Here is a 10,358-nt window from a genome sequence, read left to right as displayed (position 1 = left end):
TTACTATTATTACCATAAACCAACCTGGTATCTCTGTTATTTCCTATATACTCTCAAGTACTTGCCCCCCAAGTTTCATTACAGAAACCCCCATTATCATATCATCACATCCTCATCTTTCATTCAATTCAATCGATAATCAAGAACCCTTATATTAATAATATCATCATCATACATTTGCCCTTATACACTGATTAATTCTCTCCAATCCGAAAATTCAAGTTCCTGACATTCCCACAAATTCAAGAAAATTCAAGAACAGTTGTTTATGATGCCAAACACAAAGAAATTAGTACATACAATGCCGACAAGAAAACAGCACCAACCAAGGTTATTGGTGCCAAGAAAGATGATGATGATCAAGAAACAAGATGATTATTCGCAAAAAGAAATTGTTCCAAAGGCGTCAGAAACAATCGACCAAAAGGCTAAAATTAGTAATGGGGCTACTATTCGTATTGTTTATCGTCAAGGGGTTGCTGAGGTTTTCAGAATTAAAGGGATTCTTGAAAACGCTGCTGGCAAATCTGATTCGGTGGAAATCATCTGTGACTTGTTATCCAAGCTTCAATACATGGGCTTAACTTTGAACACCCTTGAAGTGACAGGGATAGGAAAAACGGTTAGGGTTTTACGAAAACATCCATCTAAAAAAGTTAGCCAGATTGCAGGGAGACTCATGAAAGAATGGAAAGATGTCGTGGAAGAATGGTTCAAGAAGACCAATACGACCGAATCTTGTGTTGTGAACCCAACTATTTCTGAGGAGCAAGTCATGCCGGAGAGTGTGATTACAGATCAGAAGTCTCGGGTTGAATCAGACAAACCAAATAAGCCTAAGGGTCGAGTGACTACTGATCAAGAAAGTAAGAAAGTGTTGGTACAACGCAGACTTGAAGCAACAAAGTTGAGTACTATCGAAGAAAAATATGAAACGACTAAAAGGAAACTGCAACACCGTTATCAGGAAGCAGAAAACGCAAAGAAGAAAAGAAGGATACAGGTGATGGAGCTACACGACTTAAGTAGATACGGGCTTCTTCCCCAACTGGATAAAGCAATCAAGCCACGAGCCCGTGTATTCTGAAAGACGACGTAGGTTCTGTTATGGCCTATATGTATGTTTTGATTGACTAGTAATGTTTTCTTGTCAGGTTTATGTTGTTTGTATATATTAGTCAAAGAGGAAACATTATTAATGAAACAGGGCATTTTTTGATGGTCTATTGCAAACAGATCATTTTTATACGAGTAATTTGTTTTGTTCATGTCCATTTATTTTGTACTTTATAGTATATGTAATGCTGCTATCAACAAACAGTTTTGACTATTTATTGTACCCCACGCTTCACTGCAGATCTTGACTTGAGCGAAAGTGGACTGCAAAAATGTAAATTGCATTGACCATCTTGTGAAATTTGGTAAGATTTTTTGACATTAGAGAAGAATTCAATGCTTTTATGCAAAGTGCTGATAGGGAACTGGTAAGTGAAGTCTTTGATGAAATTTATTCTGAATGGAGAAGTTTTTGAGAGTCAATTACTTAGGATATATACTACTGAATCATTTTCTAAGCAAGCATATCTAACTGATTTGTGATCATTCTACATTTGTGTCGGTATAATGCAGAACACTTGTGCTTGTAAAGCCATCTAAATCAGTTTAGGAGTTGATTTTAGACAGTAATGGATTCGGGAGAGAAGTAAATGAAATGGTTGAAAAAGTTGTTTGTAGGCTAAGCGGTAGCGAACCTCCATTTGTTTTCTTCCAATGGTGAATTGCAATCAGAAAAAGGAAAAGAGAACGTGGTTGAAGTAAGCTTAGGAAAAGAAAAACAAATTAGTACATACAATGCCGGCAAGAAAACAGCAACAACCAAGTTTATTGGTGCCAAGAAAGATGATGATGATCAAGGTACAAGATGATCCTTCGCAAAAACAAATCATTCCAAAGGCGTCAGAAACATGCGAGCAAAAGGGTAAAGTTAGTAATGGGGCTACTATTCATGTTGTTTACCGTCAATGGGTTACTGAGGTTTTGAGAATCAAAGGGATTCTTGAGAAGGCGGCTGGCAAATCGGAATCGGTTTATCTGTGACTTGTTATCCAAGCTTCAATACATGGGGTTAACTTTGGACACTTTGGAAGTGACAGGGATAGGAAAAACGGTTAGGGTTTTTCGGAAACATGAATCAAAAGAAGTTAGCCAGATTGCAGGGAGACTCATGAAAGAATGGAAAGATGTCGTGGAAGAATGGCTCAAGAATGACACTGGTAGTGTTGTGAACCCAACTACTTCAGAGGAGCAAGTCATGCCGGAGAGTTTGATTACAGATCAGAAGTCTCGGGTTGATTCAGCTAAATCGAATAAGGCAACGGGTCTAGTGACTACCGATCTAGGAAGTAAGAAAGTGTTGGTACAACGTAGACTTGAAGCAAAAAAGATCAGTAGTATCGAAGACAGATATGAAACGGCAAAAAGAAAATTGCAACACAGTTATCAGGAAGCAGAAAATGCAAAGAATAAAAGAAGGATACAAGTGACGAGCTACACGAATTAGGTAGATACGGGCTTCTTCCCCAACAGGATAAACCAATCAATCCACGAAGCCGTATATTCAGAAAAACCTAGGTTTTGCTATGGTCTGTATGTATCTTTTGATCGACTCGTAATGTTACTTGTCAGGTTTATGTTGTTTGTATATATTGGTCAAAAAGGAAACATTATTGATGAAACAGGGCTTTTTTTGTTGGTCGATTGAAATCAGTGGATTGTTATGTTTGGTTTGTTCATGTCCACATAAAATCTCCCAGCATATAAATGGGTGGAATGGGCCAGTTTTGGGATCCTTGAAATCCTTAGCGTTAGTAAAGTTGAACCAATCAAATAGGCTTTCTCACAATTTCTAACATTATCTTTACGATTCGAATCTGGGTCGTATTTGCTACATTTAAGCTAACATCTTTGCTGACATTCAAAGGATGGGTGATAAAGCAATAACCGACAAAATTCTAACTTTTTCTGACATTATATAAGCTCCCAAGAATTGTTGACAAGCTACGAATAATCGAAAAATGGGAGATAGTTACAGAATCTGCATTATACAAAGGAACAATAGCTGTTAAGATCAAACTGCAACAGCAAGTAATGCAGTTGATTACTCCTGCCAAGTTTTTGCATCCAGAAGCACAAATGTACCAAAAAGGTATGGGTCCTTGATAGCAATGGACTATTTTGATATATTTATGTTTGACTAGATTAGAATTAAAAATACATCTTGTATGAAAGATAGTCTTAGTGATTTTGTCTTTTAACAAAAAAAATCTAGTGTATAAACAAGTCAACTGTGAATTAGCTGCTGACTGATTATCATTTAGTCCTATATTTCATCTTTGTGAAATATCTAGCTTCTAATAGATAGGCTGCAATATAGTACTGAAAGTTTTTATTTTCAGTTGTAACAAAGTTATCAGGTTCAACCCGATGTTGGGTTACCCAGGCAAAACTACAACAAAGCAACTATATGAACCGAATCAACCGTCTTACTCAATAAATCGACGTGAATAAACCATGTACCCTCTATTTACTGGGGGCTGAAACCACAGCTCTGTTTTTAACCATTATATGAGAGAAGTTTACAACAGTTGCATTATAATGTTTAATGAAGGATGTTTACCAGAATGAGATGAGCAGTAAACTCATCAGTATAGTTACTTTAATTTTATAGATAAGAACTACCTCTACTACAACAAAGAATGCTGGTCTGCAAATTCATGACTTCATTCAATAAGATGAAAAACCGAAAAGCAAAACACGTGATGAGTAAGAACTTAATCTATCCAATAAAAATAATAAGAGCCTTGTGTATCAATTAACGGGCTGGTCCAAAAACGATACAAAGAATGATCACGAAGCTAGTTAACTATGCATTTTAAGAAAATGATTCAGCAACTTATACAGAAACCTTTCCATACAGAAAGAATTTCATAAAAGACTTCACTTACTAGTTCCCTATCAGCATTTTGCATAAAAGCATTGAGTTCTTCTTGAATGTCAAAAATCTTACCAAACTTCACAAGATGGTCAATGCAAATACCCTTAAGCTCTGGAAGACGATACAGATAAGCACTTTGCAGCCTCTCCAGCACATTCCCTTGATCAATATCTTCTGATAAACTTTTTACGCATGCATCTTTCAGATCGGATACATCATACTTGTCAGCGGCTTTGAGAAGCTCCATTCTGTGGATTATAAAGCTTTCAGATTGTGTGTTATTAGTGTAAATGTAGGTAAGGAAAGCTTTACAAGCTTCAATGGATATGTCCGGGATATCTATGGAAAATGAATCTTTCTCTTTGAGGTTATGGGTAAACATTTTATCAAAGACTGGTGAACGGGTTGCAAGAACAGCCCGGTGAGCCTGGACACTCCCATCAGAAGCCCATATGGTGATATCTGTGTGTAAATTTTCTGATAACATTCTGCTCAAGGCACATGTTGTTGGATTTTCTATCAATTCTTCACTCCAAACGGAACGAGGTATGGCATCCTGTTTTTATGAAAGAAAACAGATATTCACGGGAAATCAGTTAACTAAGAACTTCCTTTAAGGCTTTCAGCTTTTATAACAAACTTTTGTTTTAAAATTTTGTTTTTACCGTATGAAACACTTTGTATGTAGGTACACCATTGGATGTTCTATATGAGACATAATGGATATAGAGTTTTAATACCATGGAAGAAAAAAAAACCCAATGAACCTTAATAGATAGCAGATTTCCATATCCAACAAAGTATGATTAATGGATTTGAATATATAGGTTTGTTACAGAGTGCTGAGAATTTTCAGAAAGGCTCATTAAAATAGCAAGTTTGTTTTGGGTTAGTCTTGTGAGAAAAGAGTTGTCATGTATAGTGACATCGAAAAAGAGCATTAGCGTCAAATCAGATGGTTGCAGTTTTACAGTTGGATATACGACGGATTAGATCTGACACTGAGCAATGTATATGTTCGTTGGTGACAGCAGGTGATGATGCCCACTTACTGAACAATACCTTCCATCAAAACCATTAGTTATAAACGAAATATATGTTACTAAATATCGTGACAGTTAGAAGTCTTGAGTACACCCTTTACCAACTAAGCCCCTTTCTACTATTTGGTACTACTGACATGCTTATATTAATGTTCCAAAACGCGGTCTCCCTCATATGAAATTTCCATTTGACAATGATTTTTAGTTTTTGTATTCTAAGAAGTAGTTCGCCCATAAATTAAAAGCACAATGTTCCACGAAACAATGGGTAAAATTTCTTTGAGTATAGAGAGCAACTGACCCAAAGCAATAAATTGTAGTTCCGGCCGTTTTTGAACACTAAATAATAAGAAGAAAGTCTTACTTCTGGTGATGCAGTCTTGATATCAACAAAATTTACTTCAATGATGAATTTCCTTGTCAATGGAGTCGTAAGCGCCCAAAAAAAATAAAAGTCGCTTGCTACTTTGAATAGTTTCAGATCTCTAACTTCTGCATCCAAATCATACATATCATCAAAAAGAAAATAAAAGGTCCCCAAATATCTAATTTATCATCCTTTCAAGCTGTGGAGGTTTTTGCAAAAAATCAGCATTTACATTACTTTGTTATTAGAGATTGCCAATGACCTGTAAATGTGTGAATGATAGATACTTTAACAGTTTTTCACGGTATCAAAATGTGACACACCTACCAAGAGAAGGTTGTGTCGTCAAATCTCACTTAAGATTTATATAGACAATGGGAGGTTATATGTGTATGACAAATTTCGGCATAAACACAACATGATAACAGAGAGAGCTTTGTCTATTGATGACAACTAGGTTTTGACGTTGATTTTTACAAGTAGCATACTGCATGGTATATATCACATGTATAGCAAATTATTGTTATCCACAAACATACCATCTTGATTATGATACTCCGTAAATATAAGATATCGATATTTGTCTTTCCAGATTATAGTAGATATTGAAATACCTGGATAAACAGAAGTGCTGCGATTACCATTATCGAGAAAAGAGACCAGATGGATGTTGAAGGAAGCAAACAGATGAGTAACTTCAGATGACTTTGTATAGAGACAAATTTGGTTCTTATAAACAGTTAAACACCTTCAATATAAAAAACATATACAAAAAACAGTCTTTAAAGATTAGACCTGCAAAAGAACTAACAATTCTCATGACAATAATGATGGGCTCAGTAGATAGATGAGAGTGTAATAAACCTTACTCGTTTTATTGTGTATGTATCCGGCTTTACAAAACGCTATTTCTATTTCTATGTACTCAACTCTTATTTTGTCATAATGGATGTAACATGTCATCTACTTCAAAAAAGAGGTTTAGTATCTGGGAGTGTAAAGAACTTTTAACACTTTTCCTACCGTATGAATGTAACTTACAGCAGAGTTCAAAAATATACAGCAGCAAACTGAACAATGGGGTTTAATTTATACCCACAATAAGAGTTAAATGCAGACATTACAGATTATTAGAGTTTGATGCACACCATAACAAACTGAGTAGAGTTTAATACCCTTTCATGCACGAATCCCCCATAATGATCTCATAATAAAACGTGATAAAAAAAATACTACACAACACAAGATTTTACCAGTTCCACCTTCCCATCTTGAAAGGATTTGAATCCAACCATGTCAAATAATCGTAATTATCAACCCGCCATTGAACAAGACGACACAACATATCAACTCGGTGAATAGAAGATGATGATGCCATGGAACAACTTACTTCACACTTCACACTTGTTATTATTGCTTTCAATTCAACTTGCTGCGCATAAAGCTTTTAATTTCAAGCATAAAAGTAGTTTTAAAACATCTATAATCATTATCTATCTATTTATTTATATTTAGGGTTTTGTTATAGACGGTTATTTTGGTTAATAATTATAAATTGTACTTTGTTATGCGAAAATTAATGGAGTGATTTTTTTATGTATAAAGTATTATTTTTTTATGCATTTAATAAGGTATTAATAATAAACTGTCATTATCATTTTCTTTATCTTCATTCCTCTATAAAACAAACTACCAATTTCTTTAATTCAAAAATCTTTTTTATTCACTAATAACCCTAATTCATATGTCTAATAATCAACCTAAAACCTTAAACGTTCTATACATGGATTATACTAAGTCTCTTTCTTAATCTTATCTTTTGATTTTTCCAAATGTCATCATGGATCATGGTATGACTATTATGTTGATCTATTGTTATCCTAAAATATAAAATTATACTAGTAATAGATATGGTTAGTTGATAATTATAACATAGTTAAAAATTAGAAAACTTAACTTGTGGGCCAATTAAATACATGTTATTGTTAAAAAAAATGTCAATGTCATATAACTAACACCTTAATCATGTTATAGTAGATTGGTAGACAGGGAGATAGGTTTACATCAAACAGGGATACTTAAAATTTTTTTCTTTTGTTTTCCGCTTAGAAGGAAAACAAAGAGAAAGCATTCGTGTGCATGGCTACATCATCAACATCATCTTTGTATACCAAGTTCATAATGGTTTCTGCAGAGCCAAGGCATTTAATCATCGTAAAGGGACCACCTAGTAATCATTCTGGTTCAGTATTTTACGTGAATTATCCGTCTGGGTTGCCTGTCAGCTTAACAAAGATGGAAGATTACTCTCAAGACATTGAATCCGAGTTGTTAGCTGCTAGGCCTCCTTATACAGTCAGACATATTGAATTCACCACAAACGATGATGGGACGTCGGTGGCCACAGCTAGATTTGTGGATCATATGGAGGGGAAGAGATTCTATGATGAATTGGCCATGCGTATTGCACGGACTTTCTTATCAGTATTGACTTGTGACCCTGTTTCGTTTGACGATGATCAGAAGAGGGGCCGTGTAGTTGATTGGGTTTATCAGCATATAGTTGAAAGATGGGTAAGAAAGAAAGTAGAAATCGGCGAGGTTTGTGTGATTTGTCAGCAAGAGTATCAAGACAATGATGGAATCTTCATATCGGATTGCAACCATAGATATCATTGGAAGTGCCTCTGTATTTGGTTGGAGGATAAGGATGTATGTCCAATTTGTAGGGCTCCAATATATTCCTATCAAGATCTCTTGACATCATACACATCCGTTGAGATCATACGTAAACCTTCCGAATCATTCCAGTATGAATTTAGGTTTTACCTTTTCGATTTTCTGCAGTTGAATTATACGTAAAAATGACTAGTTTATTTACCATAAACTGGAACTTTTTTTATTGTTGCTATTTGTCCTACACAACATTCTAATTTTTACTATATTTGTCCTACATATCTGCTTGTTTTTTTGGTCTTAAAGCATAGTTTTTCTCACCACAAGTTCTGGTAACAGCGGAACCCTCACGATCTCCCAATATCCGATTATGCTACTCCCTGGTTTCCCAAGTCCTTTATCCGAATGGAGGGTTTTAGGCTCTTTTGACGGCTTACTAAGTTCAAATTTGGGAAACCCTTCTCTATCGGCAGTAATTAATGCATCTCCCAACCCCCTAACACCTCAAGAGGTTTTGATTTCATATATGATGATTACAAAGTTGTCAAGCATATGTCTCATTGACATGCAAATTTGAGGTGTCGTGTATGAGAAAAGGTACATGGGAATTAATATCCGAAAGCTTTCCCTACAAACTTCATCCAATTTATTGTGAAAACAAAGTCGTAGCTGGTCATGGTGGACATTTTTTTTTGGTTGTGCTGTAACATTGAGTTATTAGTAGTCTGATTTATAGTCTTTGTTTTCTACTGTAATATAGTTTTCTTTTTGGAAGTCCCAACACACGTCTCCTACATCTTGAACTTTATGCTCATTGCTATGTCCACTTTCCGGGCCATCACCTGGAACAAATGATGCAGCAATGGCGGGTAAGGTAAAACCCTTTAACAGTCTAGAAAATTTGAGTTTTTGTTGAATCGAACGAGTCATTTTTCTTTTACTGAAATCCAATACAAAACCGGAAAAGAATTTCATTTTGAACAGAACTTGTTCTGTTTGCAGCAGAGTTATCCGGTAGGCTGGTTGTTAGTGCATCTTATACCTTACTTTCTGAAGAAAATCGGCTTGGAGTGCTGAAAAGAGTTGGTTCTTTTGCTGGTATATCTTGTTGTATATATATATATATATTTTTAAGTTGCAAGTGTTCAAATTACTTTAACTAGCTAAATTAAGTGACAACTGTTAATCCAATCCAACAAAATTATAGAAAATTGTGTCACTACTTCATTATGTTTTTACATTTTGAGGCTGACAATCTGTAATGGATAAATGCCTACGACTTGCCGTTCAAAAAAAAAAAAATGCTTACGACTTCAGCATATTTTGGTGACCGTGGTAAAACAGACCTTATCAATATTCTTAAATCTTGTCGAGTATATTAGACAGTGTACATGGTATATTGTATTAGTTTTGATTAATTCATACTTCAAAGGTAGTCAAATGTAATAATTCAAGGTAATCAAATGTAATTTGTAATTCTATAAGCTAATACCAATGAGAAGGGAACCCCAAGAAATTTTATTATCATCTTACCGAGTGAATGTTTCTTATCATGATAGTAAGTGATATTTCGGTATGTGATGTTACGATTTGGAAGACTAGTATTTTATATAAAAGGATCTTCCGTCCCCTTCCCATCACATCAGGGATTTATTATTTTTACAACATTGGTTCTGCCCTTGAGCACTGGTCGTCGAATGAATTGTCAGATTCGTTTTCTCTTTTCAGAGGTATATTAATATATTATCGTATTGCAGTAATATCTAATATTGTTTTCTTTATAGTAACTTGCAGTAATTATCATACTCATATATACATTATCTATATCTATACTATATTATAAAACAGATTTCCTCTATCTCTATACTATATTATAAAACAGATTTTCTTAAATTTTCAACATTGAATTTAAATTTTCAATATGAATTTTAAGTACTTCCCCAAAATGCTCTTTCGATCTATTCTATGTTTAGCTAGAATAACTATAATTCCTTTTCTCTCCTCAAATCTCAACCAATCATTTTTTTTTTCTCTCTCATCCATAAATCATTTATTCATCCAATTCATTCAAAATCTTTTATCTCAAAAACCGTACATCGATAAATTATAAAAATTATATGGGTGTTCTTAAAATTTCATTCTCTTTTATTAGAGATGTCATTCGATATACTTTCGACGAATTTTAAAATCCGAGGCGGAGCCCGTACGGCTAAGGCATTTGACTAGCATACTCTATGACATATCAATTCGTATGACCTATCACACTCTATAACACATC

The 10,358-nt window shown here is 34.6% G+C and overlaps 2 protein-coding genes across 2 annotated transcripts; one reads left to right on the top strand and one right to left on the bottom strand.

Moving 5' to 3' along the window:
* The first annotated feature begins 2,119 nt into the window (after positions 1-2,119).
* Positions 2,120-2,560, top strand: LOC122596815 (probable mediator of RNA polymerase II transcription subunit 26c). Its single transcript, XM_043769464.1, has one exon. It carries the CDS (start codon positions 2,120-2,122, stop codon positions 2,558-2,560), a length of 441 nt encoding a protein of 146 aa, XP_043625399.1.
* Positions 2,561-3,944: 1,384 nt separating this feature from the next.
* On the bottom strand, positions 3,945-6,782 carry LOC122596814 (BTB/POZ domain-containing protein At1g55760-like). The gene is made up of 4 exons (XM_043769463.1): positions 6,658-6,782; positions 6,019-6,152; positions 5,402-5,529; positions 3,945-4,550 (listed from the first exon to the last, which is right to left on the bottom strand). The coding sequence occupies exons 1-4, from the start codon at positions 6,780-6,782 to the stop codon at positions 3,945-3,947; spliced, it is 993 nt and encodes a 330-aa protein (XP_043625398.1).
* Positions 6,783-10,358: the final 3,576 nt, after the last annotated feature.

This window comes from Erigeron canadensis, chromosome 4 (assembly GCF_010389155.1).
Source record: "Erigeron canadensis isolate Cc75 chromosome 4, C_canadensis_v1, whole genome shotgun sequence".
In the NCBI taxonomy this organism is placed as follows: Eukaryota; Viridiplantae; Streptophyta; class Magnoliopsida; order Asterales; family Asteraceae; genus Erigeron; species Erigeron canadensis.
Note: the sequence above shows the minus strand (reverse complement) of the source record. Positions and strands in the feature narration are given on the sequence as shown.